The sequence below is a fragment of the Emydura macquarii genome, unplaced genomic scaffold (assembly GCF_026122565.2).
Source record: "Emydura macquarii macquarii isolate MOO-44397 ecotype Brisbane River unplaced genomic scaffold, CSIRO-AGI_Emac_v2 contig_1348, whole genome shotgun sequence".
Classification (NCBI taxonomy): domain Eukaryota; kingdom Metazoa; phylum Chordata; order Testudines; family Chelidae; genus Emydura; species Emydura macquarii.
In genome coordinates, this window is record NW_027131485.1 from 12,077,620 (window position 1) to 12,096,855 (window position 19,236).

The window sequence follows — 19,236 nt, forward strand, 5'->3', positions numbered from 1 at the left end:
CCTAAGATTTGACTAAAATGAGTAAAACAAACACCAGTCCTACAGTGTGGAGAGATTGGCTTGTGGTAAAAGCTGTGTCATCCTTATACTTCCAGTGCTTTTGTATTGGAATATTTTTATATTGATATTTTTAATTTGTCAGTAGTCTGAAGTTTCCTTCTAACACTCTGATGGTCTGTTCTGTAACCTTTCTTCTAGTAAAAAGCCCAATAACAAATAGGAAGATACATAAGTAAAATGTATTAATCATGCCCTAGGTTATGTTTGGTTTTTTGTACATGCAGACTGGGAGATCCCTCCTCATCATTTCCATGATTGCCTCTTGGCCTAGTAACGTGTGTTGGACTTGCTGTAGTTACAGATTTCTGTACTTCTGCTTTACTGTTGTGTGAGTCAGAGAAATCTCTTTTCTCTTGAAAATAGCCATTGAGGCTGACCTCCAACCTAACTATTAAAGATAATTCATTATCTTTAATGAAAATGATTTAAGATAATTTGTCCAGCAGTGCAACACTCTTGTTGAGTCTAGTTTCATGTGTTTGGCAGCTACTGAATTATTGACCAGGTCTGTTTCTGTATTGCCCATAGGCCAACGCAGATCCATCGGTGATAAACTGTTTACACAATCTGTCTCGTCGAATTGCCATAGTTCTACAGCATGAGGAGCGTCGTTGCCGGTACCTGACCAGAGAGGCCAAGCTGATCCTAGCCATTCAGGATGAAGTGTCTGCCATGTCAGAAAGTGAGTTCTGAACTCAGGCTAATGGGGAACTTATTTACCAAGAGTACTTCCTATGTAGGATAGTCAGTCAATTAATGGCCTGTTTAATGAATAAGCCACTTAAATACAGATTACCATGGTCTGCGAATGTTAGTATCGTACATACTTCTACTAACAGTGAGGCAGTAGCAGGAATCAAGAGAGCTTGGTAACACAATGACTTAGTAAGCAAACCTCTCCCGTCTGGAGCCTTGAGTTCCCAACCTGACTGGGGGGTCACGGGCAAAATCAGAGTCTTGTCCCAGTCTATTTTTGTACATGTATAAATGCCATCGCCTTACTACATGGCATAACTTCCAGGTTCTGCTTGAGAGAAGTTACCCAGAATGTAATTGCCAGATTTTCGTGCATTTAAACAAATAACAAGAAAGAATAATGAGACTAGTTCAGATTTGGAATAGAGTTGATTAGAAAAGGAATACAGCAACAGTGTAAAAATGTTCTCCTTTACAAGTTTATGTAATTTGTTATAATATTTGGGTCCCATTGTTAAAGCCAAATAATGAATAGCGCAAATCTTCAAAAGAGGTGCTTTCATTTTTGGAGGGTGGTGATATGCTTGAAGTCAGCTATGATATTGCGTACCAGTTACTAATGCAAAGCTGCTGCTCCTGAGCTGTGGTAGTAAGTGCCCAGGGGTGTATTCCCACAAAGTAGGGGTTGTACTGGAAAACCCACAGAGATTGTTTGGTATAATGGTCGTTCTGATTTTCATTATGGTTCAGTCAGAGACAAGGTGGGTGAGGTAATATCTTTTATTGGACTTATTTCTGTTGGTAAGAGAGACAAGCTTTCAAGTTTACACAGAGCTCTTCTTTAAAGATATTACCTCACCCACCTTGTCTCTCTAATATCCTGAGACTGACACGGCTACAACAGTGCTGCATATGGCATATGATTCAGTTGGACACACAGGCCTTCTCAGGCCTTGTGTCTCTGCATTTTCCTTCCCTCATAGTCCCTGAAGTGACCTACTCTAATTTCCAGACCTTGAGATACTTTTTGTCACAGTTCTGCATGTTTCTGTAATTCCTGCTAAAGACTCCCACGTGTATCCCATATTTCAAAGAGTTCTCTTACTGCAGAACTTCTTGTGCTTGTCATTCTGGGATTTTTGTTTTGTTTTGTTTTTTTGTTTTAAAGAAAACAAACCCAAGCCCTTTTGTGTTGAGTAGGGGTTCATTATTGCCATTTTGTGGCATGTAGTTATAAACTCAGCATAAAATGTCACTGAAAATGCTAATGCCGAAAGCCCAATTATAATGCAGCAAGGTCTCAGCATTGGAGCATGTTTGCGCTCTATGTGGCTTTGCCTAGAGTCAGAGCTTGTTCATGATTCTTTGTCACTATTCCTGTGCCAGATGAGGTTTGGATTCAGGTGAAGAGAATTAAAATCAGATGGTAGCTCTGTGATCTGCAGTTGGAATAAGCTATCTCATGGTTGACAAAGCTGGTAAAGCCTCTAATGCATACTGACCAGTCTTTCAGATGTAGGAAAGCCCCTGGGTAATCTCAGATCCAGGTTTCCCATTCTGTGACCCTGTATGCCGAGCCATCTGGCCAACCTCAGAGGGATCTTTCTATTTCACATGTAGTTTGCATGACGAGTGTAGATAGTAACATGACATTGTTTCAACCTGTTGTGATGATGTCTGTCCCTTTTTAAGGTCACTTAGTAAAATTTTCAAAACATTTCAGTAACATTTTCAAAAGTGCCTAAGAATCCCATTGCTGCTGAGAGTGTGCCTGTTGCATGAGCTGTTACAGTTAAGGGTATGGATTGAATTTCTAGAGCTCTGCTAATAAACCAGCATTAACCTCTTAGGTGTGTGCGCGCCAGGCTTTACTTCCACAGGGACACAACATATATTGTCTTGCTACAAACATTAAAAACTAAAACTTAGAAGTAAAAACATGAAGTAGGTGCTCATCTGATTAAGTAATAAACAACAACGATGAAAGGTGAATGTGGATTAAAAAGACTTGAATCTGCCACTGTCTAATCTCTCTGCACAGTCTGCTTTTACAATTGTGCAAAATTCAGATGACAATCTGAAAGCCAAGTTTCTCTGTTTTGAAAACAGTTGAATGCTTTCTTGTTTTAATCTTTCCATAGCAGCAGAAGGTCCGCAATCACCTTTCCATCACATTCTCCCCAAGTGCAAGCTGGCCAGAGATCTCAAGGAAGCTTATGACAGGTAAGAGGAATCTTTCTGATAGCCGATGCTACACTGCATCTCAGTGAAAACTCTTTGTATATTATCACTGGTTCCATCTGATTTTATGCATCTCTTCCTATTAGTGATTATTGGATCACTGGGAACACCAGTTCAAAAGTTTTGCATTGGGTTCACTCCCATCCCGGTCAGGGAAGATGAACAAGTACAGTGCCCAGAAAGAGTAGCCCTTAGGGCTTTGGAGTTAAACCAAGTGGAGATTTGTAGCAATATGGAGTTTAGCTGTCAAAGTAAATCAGAAATATTATGGAGACCAAATTGCTATCTTGGTCTCTCCAATGCGATATCCAGGGATAATCTTCCTTGAGGCTTGATCGGAGTCTTTGTCATAGTTATAAGAATTATGCTACTATTCCCTGGCTGGCAAGAGGCCTACTGGCAACTTATTTGCAAAGTGTTCTTGGGCAGCCTGTCTCCCAGCAAGCATCCCAAAATACAATTTTGTACATGTAACAAAGTTGGCAGTTCCACAGACTGCCCCCATCTCACTTGGTTACACTGTACTTGCATGAAAACCTGAATGAGTGAAGCCTTTAGCAGCATATAAACTGCAACCTGTCAAAACCTGACAGTTAATGGTTCTGGTTGGGATTCCAAAGGCACTTAAAGGAGTTAGATGCCCACCACCCACTGAATCTTAGTGGGAGCTGGGCACCCTCTCCCTCAGGATCCTTGTGAAAATTCCAGCCTCTGTCTCTTTCTGCTCAGACAGTCATGGTATTGCTAACCCCCTAATGCAGAACAAAGGGCTGTGCTAGCATGTGTGAGTGACAATAGCAGGGGGAGAAGAGAACCCTGAACTGGGACTCTTGGCAGGGAGGTAGAGCAGGAAGTGGTACTCGGTGGTTAGGATTCTAGCCTGGGACTCCAGAGGCCAGACTTCAATTCCTTGCTCTGCCACAGACTCACTGGGTGACTTTGGTTGAGTCACTTAATTTATCTGGATCTAAAGTTCCCCATCAGCAAAAAGGGAGTAATAGCACTTTCCTACCTCACTGGGTTGTTGTGACGATAAATACATTAAAGGCAGATGGTTAGATACTACTGTAATGGAGGCCAGAGATGCATTTTAGATAAGAATGGACTGTCAAATATTTTCTGTGTTATGTCAATGGCTTGTGATCTTAACCTTCTGGAAGAAATCCAGGCCCCTTTGAAAGAAGCTGCGGGATCTGGATTTGATGTGTATCCTGTAAAACATATTCTGCGTTTTATTTTAAAACATTTTTCTTGGCCTGGATTTTGAATATCAAACTTACTCAGTTCTTATTTTTCTACCTTCCTTCAGGATTATTTGTGATTACTAAAAGTGCCACTGTATAGAATATGGTGTCTGCCCAGTAATATAGTGACATCTAGTGGCTGAGAACAGTGATGGAGAGAATTTTGAATCTTAGGACCAAAATTCATGATAAGGATGGAAAATACATAGCAGCAGTTCTCACACAATTTCCCTAGTGTACTAGCAGCTGCCATCCATTGAAATAGATTTGTACTAGGACAAGGACTGTCTGGGGGAAGTAGGCCACACCCTTCCAGCCCTCATCCATGCTGTAGTGTAAACTTCTCCCACATTATCTCACCTTGATGTAGAGCATTGCTCAATGGACTCTTGGACTAAATGGACTATTTTACCTAGCTTATTTATTGTATGAAGGTGTTACCAGAGACTATCCCAGTTAAAGCTGGAATGAACTTGCTTGATGGTTTCCTCACCAAGTGCTGCTTATTTTATATCTTTGTAGTGTGCTTTTGTGGCATTGTATCGGCATCCCTGTAACAATTACAGTTTTTTACAAAATTATATGCTTTGTATCTGTGTTTGATTAGTGTGAGGCGGGCAGTGGAATTAAATAGTTATAATCTTGATAATTAAGACAATAATTGGCTACTCTGTATGAATTTCTGGCGGTCTGCCTTCTAGGGAAGCAGCATGGTGCAGTAGGTAGGGCACATGGAGTTGAGACTTGGGTTCTGTTTCTGGTTCTACCAGTGACGCACTTGGGCTAGTCACTCAGATAAGGTAGAAACACGCACTGATTTTGGATGCACAGTTTGAAACATCTTGGATCTCATTTTCAGAACTGCCAAACCTTTAAATTGACTTTAATTGGAGCTGTGGTGCTGTGGGGGGGATGCAGTTGCTTCAAAGTATTTTCCAACAAGGTGCTCCCCACTAGATGGCACTGGAGTATTTCAAGCTGGATTTGATATGTCCATAGTGTTTCATTCTGTCATGACGTACAAAAAATCTGAACATTTGTCACAGCTCAAAATGCTGTTTTAAACACAGAATTTTGTATTGAATGCTCCTATCTTTTTAATTGCAATATAAATGAGGCGGGCTGTCAGGATTACAGGTAGTTATGCCACTAGTTCCCATGATCTCTTAATGGCTGTAGAAGAGACCATTGGAAAACAGGGCTTTTTAATGATTAGTTAAAAAGATTTTAATGCATTTGGGATCCTCATACATTTTTTCATTCAATTCTCCCAACAACATGAACAAAAAGCAATTAAATACCTCAGCTGCATCTCATTTCTAAGATGGCGATTTCACCAATTTTACAAACATGCATCCATCATAAAACCTAAGCCCTCCTACTCGTCCAAATTTACATAACTGAACTGACTGTTTACTATAATTCAGACTGCAGCTGCAGAGAGTGTTTGCTAGGTTTACACCAGCCCACAGCTTAATTTTTATTTCTTCAAAATCTCTATCCATTTATTTAGCAGGGCTCTACTGTTTCCATCTCTCTCCAGATTTGTTTCTCTTGATGTAAGAAAAAACCTCATATTTTCAGCCTGACTGACTTCTTTTAGGGTAAGGACAACCACCATAGCAAAAAAACAAAAAGAGAGAAAATCTTTGAGTGTGGTGCCTCTTCTTTATTAACATTTTGTTTCAGCGTTGTCTCTCAAAATATCAGATGTCCCCACAAGACAGACAGGCTTTGTAGAAATTTAAAGGTGGAATACAGAGCAAAAGTAATAGCCATTATATAGATACATACTCCACAAATGGATTTTGAGACAATGGGTTTGTCTGGATGGCCAGTTAGTGCGTGGCAAGTTGAAGTGTTTCAAAGCAAAGTAGATCAGCACACACTAGGGATCTTTTAGCACAGTAGCAACATTCAAATGACCAGTTAGCATGTCACATTGTAGGTTTACCACCAGCCTTGCAGCACACTGACTAGCCAGCTAGACAAGCTCAGAGACTACTTCTACACAAACTGGTATCCATAATTCAGTAGAAGAGGCTACTAAATGGTCAACAGAATTATGACATCATCATTTGAATGAGGCCAGTGTCCCAACACAATAACAGCCATATTGCATGGTAATGCTTGTTACAAAAGCTATAAATAACAGATAAGTAGTGTACATGCTCCAACTGGCCACAGCCTTGTATTTCAAAGAGAAGGTTACCCACACAAGTCTACACCTTCCTAGGGTACATTGAATAGCAACAAATAAGCATGTCTATAGGATACTCTACTCATAGATGAGGTACTGTAAAAAGATGAGTTGATATATTTGTATCTGTATCTATTTGCAACGGTATGCAAATGGAGAAACAGAGGTGCAGAAGTTAAGGTCAAAACGTTCATAAGTGTCTACTAATTTTGGATGGCCAATTTGGGGCATATTAGACATGATTTTCTACAAGTACTGAGTGCCTGTGTTGATTTTAATTGGAGGTATGGTGCTCTGAAAATCATGTTCGAGGCATCATTGTGGGCAACTAAAATTAGTGGACACTTAGTATATTGATCTTTGAATTCATCTGTTGTTACTTAGTAATGGTCCCATGGTGATAAATGGCATAGATTCTGGCTCAATTTCCAAATGATTTAGATTGCAATATCCTTAGGACAGGACCAATGCACGGAGCCAGCCACAGTCAACATCTACCAAATAATAGATATTGTCTTGTAGTGAGACTTAAAATCCTGTGAGTGCAGATGTACAGTATATCACTAGGGAGGCAAATGAGAGATAGAAACCTCTGTGGGAAGCCAGAAGAAGCAAATAGATTTTGCAGTTTGTGACTCATCAAGGCCAGGTCATCATTTACAAAAGTCTTATCCATGATTTTGCTTGGTTAAAAAATACAAGCTTAAAGTTGGTAAACGAGAGGGAAGGAATAAAAGTTGTTTGATTACAGCCACCCTTAAAGGAGATGAAAAATGTCAGTTGGGTGATTTTTGAGTGTTAAAGTGTGCAACTGTAACATTACATTAATACGGAGTTTTGCATTTTCATTTCTCTTTGCTTGTCATTTGTAACTGTTGTTTTCTGCCTATCTTGCTAATATGTTTTTAGCTTGTCTCTTAGGCCCAGATCCACAAAGGCACTTAGCCCCAAGGCTTAGGCACTTAAGTCCTAGTTTTGACTCTACTGTGATTTACAAAACTCTCTCCAAACCATATAGTCTCCTAAACTCAGTCAGTGCCCAAGTTTTCAGAGTAAAAGTTCCTTTGGCACGTATGTTTCCACCTTTAGTCATGCACACTGCTGCCTCCCTCTAGGTGTCTCGACACCTGTCTCCTCTCTAAGGCCCAGAGTGATTCACAAACCTGGGGAAAATAGGCATTCAGAGGCAGCCTACCGGATTGGGTCCCATTCAGAATCCAGAAGGAGTAGGTAGTGGAGGTGGTACCCCCCTTATAATTTTTAGCCCACTGATTAGAGCATTCATCTGGGATGTGGGAGACCCAGGTTCAATTCACTCCTAGGGTGTGTCCCACCTCTCAACAGAGTGGTCTAATCACTGAGCTATGGGATATTCTGATGTGGGGCTCCCTCAGTCTCTCATGTTGAAGTTGTTCCTTTGTGGATCAATACACAACCATTGAAGCAGGGAGACTGGAGCCTAGGTCTCCCAGCTTCCAGTGGGTGCCCTGACCACTAGACTACAGAGTGTGTATCTCTCTCTCTCTCTCTCTCATTTTCATTGATTGTTTCAAGACCCCTAGTCTCATTCTCACAAGAAAAGTGTTAAGTGCCTATGCCACCTGACACCAGGCGTCTGGTTTTCGTTTGTGGGTCACTCAGCAGAGATAGGCACCTCCCTCTAGCCCAGACATAGGTGCCTGTTTCTAATAAGGGGGTGGGGCTTAGCACCCCCCCCCCCCCTTGTTGGCAAATCCCATCGAGAAGCGTAGGCAGCTCTGGGACTATGCTGGCTTTTGTGGATTGAATTTTTAGTGTCTGTCTCTCCCTGTTTATTGTTCAGGGAGCGAAGGCACCTAACTCAGCATTGTGGATGGATGTTTTTCTAGGTGCCTCAAAATTAGGCACCGTGACTGAGTTACAATGCCTAAATCCCTTTATGGATCCCACCCCTAGTCATTTGTTCTGTGCAGTCCATTTTTATTTTCATGTTTCCTTTAAGCATTTGTAAATAGTGTTAGTGAATATTATATCCAGAATACCATTTGACTTCTGTATTTTAAGAGTTCACTCTCGATGCACCTCTTGAAGGCATCTTACCAAATGTATGTCAATTATGGGCTGGGTCTTCCTCAGCCAGGGTAAACAAGGGTGTTTAAATTTCATCCTTTAAGTCCAAGAAAAACCAGGGAGTTTGCAGTACTGTGGTGAAACTTTGGATGCCCTTTAAAGGTTTCTGGCTGCTGACTAGATGTGGGATTGAGGAGTGCGTGAGAGTGGCTTCCAACTCTTAGTGGCTTCCATGTCAAATTTGCTCAATTTACAAGTTAAACATGGATTTTTCTAACTGCCAGGTCTTCGAGTTCCGCCTAGGATCTGACAGTAAGGCTGTGGTCTTTATGCAGCTCATATCATTGCCAGTAATAATGATTCTGTAGTGAGATCTTAGCTAACGAGTTTGTTGATGGTGCACAACACAGAACAGAATCCTATTTGCTCCATTACTGCTGTGTTATGGGGTGGCAAGTAGCTGCACTCTAGCTAAATCTGCAGCATGGCTTCAGTTTACAGCTGACTTTTCAGACTTCTCTAAATTCTACATACAGTCAAATAAACTTGAAAACTGTTATGCCAATTTATTGCTGAGTTGGAATGTTTTGTGTAAATTTGGTAATTTAGGCTATGTCTACACAGCAATGTAAGCCTAGGGTTAGGAGGACTTGAGTCAGGGAACTCTGGGCTTGAGTGTCTGCATTGCATTTTAACCCTAGATTAAGAATTTTCTGACCTGTTCTCAAACTTCAGGTTCTGGATCCACACTGCAGTGCACAGACCCGACTCAAAGTAAACGTATCCCAAAGTGTTGAGTGCCTGCCCCTCATGTTGACACTTCAGACCTGGGAATGAGGTGCACTGTGGAAAAACTCTGTTGCCCACCCTGTTTCCTAACTTTGATGATGCTATTGATGGGACTCAGGTGCCCATAGAGAGCACATGACTACATAAATTGCATAATTTGCTCCTTTGGTGGCTGTCTCAGTAGAATGACTGCAATTTGAGAAGGCTTTATGCTGACCCTACCATCTAATTTGAGAATTGGGCTTGCCAACTCTAGGCTGAGTCACGTTGGCAGGAAATTGCCCATGTGCACCGGCTCAGAGAATAATTAGGACATCAGTCTCCAGGGCTGTCAAACTATTAAAATGAAATTTTGCAATGCTGAATTTTTAAAATGGCATGTTCAGTCAAAGAGAGTGTGTGTGTGTGTTATTTATCTTTGTCTGTCTGTTTTGAAGTTTGATATAAAATGAAGGTATTAGAGGAAAAATACACAAATGCACCTCCAGTCTGGCTGCTGCCAGCTGCGGCGCAATGAAGTGCATCCATAGGGCTTTGGATGCAGTGTGCACCCTGGGGATCCCTAATCCCTGCCCTTGCTGCACCTTGGGAGGCTGAATAAGGGCTCCCCAGGAGGCTGTGTGGAAGTTTTGGGGCTGGCTCCCAGTCACTGCCCTCACAGTGCATGCTGCCTTGGTGCTCCTACATATGCAGCTCCAGGGAAGGTGTGTGTATGTGTGTGTGTGTGGGGGGGTGCCCAGGCCCAAGCCCAAGGGCCAAAGAGTGGAGCAGGACCAAGTTCTGCCCTGCAGGGAGAGGGAGCAGCAAGGCTCCTGGCTTAGCATGGCTGTGAGAGGGATGACCCCCAACATTCTAGCAGTCAGGAACCGCTTCCAACCTGGCAACTTTGCTCCCTGCTCTGGGCAAGCTCCGCACAACAGCGAGGAGGAGCAGGAGTTGGAGCTGCCATTGCAGGAAGAGCAGGAAGGGGGAGTGCGCTTAGCCAGACAGTAATGGCACTTCCAGCAGCTATACTGCCTGCCAGCAGTGCTGCTCCTCTGCCGCCAGGAACTCTGGGATACATCCAAAGGATTTCCAGGACCTGAGTCAAGCTGGGGTTGCATGCATACAGGAAACCAATTGGGCTCGGACCCTAAGTCCCAGCTTAACATGAGCTCGGACTCTCCAGCCATGCAGGATCTTGGGATCCTGTGTCTGAATCCAAGCCCTGGTCTATACTTACTGGGCAATTCGGAGGCAGTCGACGGGAGTTACGCAAGCTACGCAGAGTAGCTTGTGTAACTCCCATCGACTGCTGTTTGCTTCCCTTCTGCATGGCGTCTTCACTGCACTGCGCCACTTGAGGGGGTGGTTTTACTGTGTTGTCTTCTGGATCGACTGAGTGGGTCTTCACTGACCGCTCAGTCGATCCAGATAGGTTGATCTGATGGCAGCGACTTTGCCGCCATCAGTGTAGACATACCCCTAGGTTAGCACATTTGCAGTGAGGATACAAGAAGGGTTTGGCTTGAGCCTGGGCTCAGCCCTGGACTTAAAATGCTGTGTAAACGCACCTTGAGTTTCTGAGATATAACCTCTTTTTTCTCTCTCTCTCTCTGCTATTCCCCTCCCTTCCCCATATGTTTTTCTAATTTCTTTTAATGTTTTTTGAACAGAGATAAAGGGGAAATTCTTGGGCTGTATCTATGTGAAACTTATATTACTGGACTTGCTCCTGCTAAGACCTAGTGTCTGGTACAAAGAAGTGCAGCTCCAAAAACTACTAACAAAATTATTGGACTTTGGTTTCTGGCTCTGAGAATTGAAGATTCATGTTTAATGTTCTTGTTTGTCTATTTGTGCACTTATCACTGCAAATTTGATTTTAAATTTTTAAACTTTAAAAAAAAAATTGGCCAAACATTTCAAAAGTGTAATCTTCGGTATAAAATTTAAAAACAAGTATGCTTAGCCATACACTAGTGGGAGCTATAGGTCCTTTGTACTGCTGAAAGTCAGGCCACTTAGGGCTCTGAATCTGCTTAGGTAGTTAATTTTAGGCACCCATTTTTTATTAATAGTTGCTCCGGGCAATAGTTTCCCCCCTCTGCTCTGCACTAGCATTCCCAGAAGAGCAGCCTGCAAACCATCAGTTCCCAATAGACAAAAACCTGGCAACTAGCTAGCAGTCAAGAGGTTAGTGTGATCCCTCTTTAACCCTGGTTGGGTAAATTTAAGTTCTTTTTCTAATTTGGTTCTTTTCAGCTCTGAAATGTTTTAGAGCAAATGATCAGTTCCCAAAGGGGAGCCCTGGATTGGCAGAGACTGTGCTCCATAGATGCCATTTCCTGTTGGATTTGTTAGAAGTAAGACTTTGGCAAACACTTTACAACTTTATTCCTAGTGTTTCATGGTTTTGAAAATCGGGGAAGTGGGACACTGCCTGCCCTGATCCAAGCCTCTTGAGGCTGATTAACTGCCTCTTTCATGGCATGTACAGCGTTTAGCTTGACCAATTTAAGAACTTTGTTGGTGAGTGTACTTGGAATACGGCTTGTCAGAGACATCATTTAAATATAAAAACTTTTTAAAAATATTGTGTAATATATTTTAAAAACCTTCAAAATACAGGCAGCCTGGAAGTGATCCAAAGAGAGGTCACCCAAAAAAACCTTAGTTCTGTGGTTCAGCTAGAGACAGTGTTTTAGGGCTTCATGTCCTGAAATGATTTTCAGGTTCTGTTTTAGAAACTGTTTAATGTAAATGCTGATGTCAACTGGTTAGACAGGACATACACTTTTTTTTATGGCATCAGCCTGCACACCCATGTCACCAGAAATGGCTTTTTGAGCAGACATGTTTATAATACAGAGAGGGTGGGTGTCTTACCCATCTGTGCGTGTACTTGGATGGCGGAGGAGGGAGGGAATGCCATAAAGATAAGGAGTAAATATGTCGCTGTCTAAAAACAAGAACAAAGATCTGCTTGAGAGAAGTTGGCCACCCCAAACTCCCTGCTTGCAGTGTGTCCTGCTTTCTAGGAATATTAAATAAAAGATATTTAAAGCTGCTTTCCAGCCAAATGCTGGCATCAGAGTTCCTTATCATTCCTGAAGTGCATATTCTCTCCGCTTTAATCCTGCTCTTTTGGGTAAACTTAAAAGTTTAGTTTAGCCCCTGTGGCTTCCTAGAATGAAGGAATCATTTAACAGCAGCTTTCACGATTTCCTGTGACAATGGGAAACAAACCAGCTAGGTAAAACCTAAAGAATCAGTGTTGTAGTGACATGTTGCTCTGTAATGTCTAATCATAGTATGGTAACTTCCGTCCCCCCCTCTTTCTTTATTGTGCAGTAAAATGATGATGGAAGCATTGAGCCTAATTCATCATTTGCCTGTGTGCCATCCCCACCACACCTACCCCGGGAATACCCCAGCACAGGGCATCTGTCTGCAACACATTTACAGGAGGTCCTCCTTCCTCCCTGGTGCATTGCTGTGGGGTGAGGGCCAGCTGAAGGAAGGGAGGGAGAGTGGCTGGGACATTCTTATGATTCTGTGACCCTGTAATAGCCTATAAGAGGCAAATTAAAGCAGCTTTCATGGCCTGACGTCCAGTTGGCCCCTGGCAGCTGCTGAAAAGAGGGAGGTACAATCTCCCTCTCCTCTCCTGTTGTTCTGGCACCAGCATGGGTGAATCTGGCCCATTGCTTTTACTCAGGAGAAAGGCGGCAAATGCTGTATTTATTTTGTTTTTATTTAAATTTTTAAATTTTTTTATTTTAGTCTTTGTACAACAGGAGTGGTGCGATTGCACATCAACAACTGGCTTGAAGTGAGCTTCTGTCTGCCTCATAAAATCCATTATGTTGCAACAAGTTTTATACCTCCTGAAGCAATTGAAAGAAGCCTGAAAGCTATTAGGTAAATATACCCTGTTCTTCAGTGCCTGTATGTTCTTGTGCCTCTCTAGCATGGATTAACACTAATATTTAACTTCTCTCCTTTTGTTTTTGGTTGCCCTAAACATTTTGCTGACTGTCTTACAGAGAAACGTTACAGAAAATAATGAAAATTGACTTTTTTTCATTGTGCTCCCAAATTTGGGAAATTGGGAATGGACTGTTTGTCTTTGTGATGTCATGTGAAAATTAGAGCCTATATTGGTTATCTAAGTGGTGATAAGGAGCTGAAACCAAATTCTGTGCCCCCACCCTATTCGCTTGTGCCTAGATTTTTTTCCAGGTATTTGTGGCACTCCTATTGACTGACCACGGTCGGTGGCAATGGCGAGGTTTTAAAGTAATGCAGCAGCCCGTGTCTGTACTGTTTACCGTTGAAAGATCTTGTCTTAGACATTATTGTAAAATATTCTTCAAAGTGCCCTCCTTAAAAGCAAACGCTTTATTTTAACCATATTCATGTTGAAGTGATTTCTTTTCCATGAAATTTTCTACTTCCATGAAGTATCTAAATTCAGTAGGGTTGGTATTTCCTGTAGTTTTTTTGTCCCATTTTTGTTTCCTTCTATTCTATGGAGAGTTAGCCCCAAAAGTCATCTGCTGTGTTACTTTCATTTTTAGTGCCCAGTTCTGATCAGCAGTGCACAGTGAGCTTTGTGCATTTCATGTCTTCTTGGCACCACAGTTTGTCCACATGTCTGGCTAGCCTGTATGTTAACACAGACCCATCTTTATTTCCAGCATTTAGGCTGTCCAAATGGTGATAGAGGCTTCAGACTCCTTTTGACAGAGGGCATCTTGTTTTCTGGCATAAACAAGAATGAACTAATTGTGAACATACTCTGATAGCTACAGCTAAAGACTATCAGATGCTCTGTTTTGCCACTAGCTTGGCCACATACTCCAGCTTTGTGCCATAGCCAGGAGTAGCTCAGCCTTCAAGAAAGAAGCAATTACAGGTGACGATGTTCTTTCTGCAGGCCTTACCATGCCTTATTGCTACTGAATGATGAGAAATCGTTGCTTAATGAGCTCCCATTGGATTGTTCTCCTGCCCTTGTGAGAGTGATTAAAACTACCTCTGCTGTGAAGAATCTGCAGCAGCTGGCTCAGGATGCTGACCTGGCATTACTACAGGTACAAGGAGCTGACAGTGTTAACTGAAGTTGTTTCAGTTCACTAGGCATTTTCCTTCTTGGTGTCTGTGGTGTTTCTATAGTATCCTTCTCTGTGAGCTTATTGTTCCTTCACATGTGCATAGAATGCTCAAAGGGATAAAGTCTTAGCGCTAGGGAGAGGGTTGGAGAAAGGCATCAGCCCGTCCTGGTGGAGGGAGACATTGGGCAGCCCTGGTGCTGTAGCTGATTCAGAATGAGCATTAACTTGGCCTCTCTCACTAATAACTAGATCACCTACACTTTCTTACCTTGCTGTTTACTTTGTAAGTGTACATTATAAAGGTCGGTGCAACCTAATTTTGCCCAGTCAGAGAATATCTGTTACTGTTGCACCTGGATGTGTTAGTTCACAGTGCTGGATTTGGGTTTCGTCCTTCCTGCGAGAGAAGAGATGCTACTTGCTGCTTCAGCATGGTGTAGCTATTCAACCAACTACCTTATACATGTTTATTGTAATATTATTATTATAATATTGTGCTAACACCCAAACACCACAAGTAGATTGGGCCACATTGTACAAGGCACTGTACAAACACAAGATAAATGAGTCCTTGCCCCAAAGCTGACTGTCTAAAAAGTAAAACATAGCAGGTGGATGAGACAAATAAATGGGCTGTGGGTGAGGGGCAGGCAGCAGGGGAGACAGTATAACACGATATATTCAGCAACACTCAATTAAGCTTATTGTCTGGACCATGCTTCAGGGGTGGCCTTCGTTCCCCACACCAGTGGGAAATGTCAGCCTATTCTTAAATTGTGTTGCTAAGATGAGAGAGTATCTCAGCCCTGAAAATGAAGGCTGTAACTGTACAAAAATGACAGAGTTTTTAAGATAGAAACTGAAAAATGTCTACCTGATTGAGAGGCTGAATTTCTAATGTGTCATGTTTTCCTGCTTATCCGACCCTCAGGGAATCTGACTTTGCAAGAATTGTGGTGCATGTCCAGTATCTTGTCTGTGACAGCGGCCAGACCAGATAGAATCATAGAAATGTACAACTGGAGGGGACCTCAGTAGCTCATTTAGTTCAGCCCCCCTGCTGTGGCAGAATATGTAGACCATCCCTGTCTAAGCTGTTCTTAAAACTCACCAGTGACACAGATTCCACAACTTCCTTTGGAGTCTATTCCAGTACATAACATAATCAGTTACTTTTTAGACAGTCAGATCTTTGGGGCATGTTTTTCCTAACGTCTAACCTAAATCTGCTTTGCGGCAGATTAAGCTGATTACTATTACTTCTGTCTTCAGTGGACATGGAAGCAATTGATCACTGTCCTCTTTATAATAGCCCTTAACATATTTGAAGATTGCTATCAGGTCCCCCCTCAGTCTCCTTTTCTCAAAACTAAACATACCCCATGTTTTTAATCTTTCCTTATAGTTCAGGTTTTCTTATATCATGTCTGTTGCTCTCCTCTGGACTCTCTTCAGTTTGTCCACATCTTTCCTAAACTGTGGTGCCCAAACCTGGACATAGTAGTCTAGCTGAGGCTTCACCAGTACTGACTGGAGCAGGAGAGTTCACTCCCAGGTCTTACATATGACACTCCTGTAAATACAGCCCAGAATAATTTAGCCTCTTTTGCAACTGCATCACATCGTTGGCTCATATTCAGTTTATGATCCACTGTGACTCCCAGATCTGTTTCTGTAGTACTGCTGCCTTGCTGGTTAATCCCCATTTGTATTTGTCCATTTGATTTTCCTTCCTCAGTGTAATTTTGCACTTATCTTTATTGAATTTCATCTAATCCTCTAATTTACCAAGGTCAGAACGCACATCAGTCTGTTAGGCTAGCAGAAGACTCACCCTTCACTGTAACACACAGCACTGAGGTGGTTTTGTAATATAACAAGAATAAGTTTATGAACAAAGATTTAAGTGATACTAAATGAGAAAAAAGAGACGGGTATGGTTACAAACAAAACAAAACACTGTCTAGTGACTAAAACGTAATCTTAGCAAGTTACGATCTTTGCTTAAGTAGTTTTCTTACTCACAACAAGTTACCAGTATCTCCAAGCCAGGGGACCCAATATTCACAGAATCAAGGGTGCTGTTTCCTTTGTTCCCTGAGTGAGGGTTAACTAAAATGCCTTTTTGCTCCCGTATATCACCCAAAGTCCATTGTCTAGACCTCAGGGGCGAGGAAGCCTCTCTGGGGTGCAGACTCAGATCCTTCCTTCAGCCCCGGCCCAGTGAGCACACTAAGCTCCTTCCCCCGTTGCTTGTTAACTTGATAGCTTTGTCCGCCATACATGTACATGTATTTTCATTGTTCTCTGCCAGTAATCAAGCAAGTCTGGCAGGTAAATACACATTCCTTTGTCTAGGGCAGGCCTGTGATCTGACCAAGAGTTGCTGAGTATAGCTATATCATCAATATAAACTCATGTGAAGTCTTGTAATCTGTTTAGCAATTGGTTAACAAGCCTTGGAAAAGTGGCTCTTGCATTAATCAATCAGTCAGTCAATGAATCAATCAATCAATCCAAAAGATAAAATGTTGAGCTCATGAAGTTCATATCCATATCAGTAATAAAAGTAGATTTCTTCTATGCACTGTTGTTCGAAGGAATCTGCCAATATCCTTTTACCAGATCAGTTGCGCTAAGATACTTTGCTTTGCCCAAAGTATCTAACATTTCCTCAATCCTGGCATCAGAAACGGAGACCGTATTAAGTTTTCTATAACTAACACAAAACCTTAGTCTTACTTTTCTTAGGAGCCAGCACAGCAGGAGATGCACATGAGCTGTCAGACTCTTTAATTACTCCCATATCCTGAACACTCTATGTAGCTTTATGAATTTGCTCGAGCACTTTCCAAAGTGGTTCGGTGTGCCCTGCTAGGTGCAATTTGGGGACCCACAGAGTCAATCTTGTGGACCATTTTATGAGTCATCACTGGCATGTTAGAAAATACCTGCTTGTCTTTGCAGCACAGCCAAGATTTCTGCCTTCTTGTCTGTTAGCTCTTTGCATATCTCAGTGCTTTCAAATGATGAATCATTGGGGCACTCAGCCATCCAATCAAGGAGGTCTGAGGTCTGACTCCCTTTCATCACAACAAAGCATATTCACAATTGCTTCTGTAATTGTGATAGGCTTTAAGTCAATTCACAGTCTGTGTGGAACCCTTGCTGTGGGGTCTTTTTACACTGTACGTGATTTGATTTTCTCTCTCCACAACCTATAAAGGCCCTTCTATGAGTTTTTTGTATTTTTTGCCTTTTTACGAGAAATAGTATTAGTACCAAACCCGCCCCCCCCCCCCCCCTCAAAACAGCACAAGCATTCTTATCATACCGTGTCATTTGTGTGGTCTGGCTATCCATGAGGTTGGTTTGAACCACTTGCATTGTGTCTTTTAACTCGTTACTGAACTTGTGTACATATTCAGTCACTGGTTCCCCTTTTGATTCAGCGCCCCTCTCCCAGGAGGGCTTGATAAGATCTAGGTGTCCCCCTCATTTTTCTCTCACACAGGAGATCAAATGAGGCAAACCCTGTGGACTCTTGGGGCACCTCCCAATAGACAAATAGAGTAAATATTTCATCCCAAATCTTACCCTTTTGTTTGCATACATTCCTAGCATAGATTTCAGTGTCCCTATGAACCTTTCAACCAAACTGTTTGTCTCTGGGTGATATGGGGCAGCCTTCAGCTGTTTTATACCACACATCCTCCACAATGCACTGAATAATCGGGATGTGAAATTTTACCCACAATCTGACAAAATCTCCTTAGGAAAACCTACTTGGCTGAAAATAGTGAAATGGGCTTTTGCCGCTATATCAACTATTAGAGCAACTGCTTCTGTATATCTAGTGGCATAATCCATTTCCACCAAAATGTTTTCCCCTTTGGGTTGGCTGGGGCATAGAGTCCACAATATCAGTTGGCACCCAAAGAAATTCCTCCTTGATTACAGGTAAGGGCCTCTTCTGCTTCTGGCACAAATCACAAGACCAGCAGTAGTCTCTCACCTCATCCTGAATATCTGGCCAATAAAAATTCCTTTTTATCTTTTCATAAGTCCTCAAGTGACCAGCAAAAGGGCAGTTGTGGGCTAGCATCATTAACTCCCCATGATGTTTAACAGGCACAAAGTGCTTGTAAGGCTTCTCGGAGCCTCTGTTTTTTCCTTACAATCTTCTCTGTTCTTCAAAAAACCTTTTCCTATTTCCTCTAACTGGGGTCCTCCTTGGAGACTATTCTGCTTGTGCTTTTTAGGGATGGGTCTGCTCTCTGCTCTGCTACAAATTCCTGGGAGTGGCTCCTCCCTCCTTGACTCTGGAGACACACCGCTTCCCTCTTCTAAGGTAGGTGTGGAATATCCCCATATCCTTTAGCTTTTTCTCTGTCTTCACAATTCTCTCCTGGGATCACAGAGCAATCTTCCTATCTACTACGAGTTACCATATCAACAGCCTTGGACATAGTAATACAGCATTATCCACATGAACTCCTGCTGGAATGCAATCCAGCACATTATCTTTTAAAATGCCTTCTAGACCTTCCCACTCCAAGTGCACTTTAGCCAAAGGCACAGGGGTTTTAAATTTTCCCAAGGCCAACAGTTCTACAGTTTCCGCATGCAGCATGTCAGTCTCTCTGACCAGGAAGATCTGGGCACCCGTGTCTCTCTGCTATAGGCATTCTTTGCCATTCACTTTGGCAACCTTAATAAAGTCACTAGCAACCTCCCATGGATCAGACCTTACAAAATTCATCAGGAACTTCTCAGGTACCTCTGTTGGTCCTTTATTTACAATAGTTCCATTCTAAGGATGGGGTGTGGGGCCTTTGTTTAGGGCAATTGTCCTTCA

General features: G+C 42.2%; 1 protein-coding gene across 5 annotated transcripts in view; it reads left to right on the forward strand.

Annotated features, from left to right (window-relative positions):
• The window catches only part of NPRL3 (NPR3 like, GATOR1 complex subunit), a 103,707-nt gene that overhangs the window by 26,013 nt on the left and 58,458 nt on the right, over nt 1-19,236 (forward strand). For 4 of the 5 annotated variants that reach the window (XM_067551182.1, XM_067551185.1, XM_067551187.1 and 1 more), the window contains 4 exons: nt 589-742; nt 2,898-2,979; nt 13,045-13,182; nt 14,201-14,357. In XM_067551182.1, the coding sequence (XP_067407283.1) occupies nt 589-742; nt 2,898-2,979; nt 13,045-13,182; nt 14,201-14,357 (531 nt within the window). The remainder of the gene's footprint in view (nt 1-588; nt 743-2,897; nt 2,980-13,044; nt 13,183-14,200; nt 14,358-19,236) is intronic. The other variant, XM_067551184.1, reaches the window with a different exon arrangement.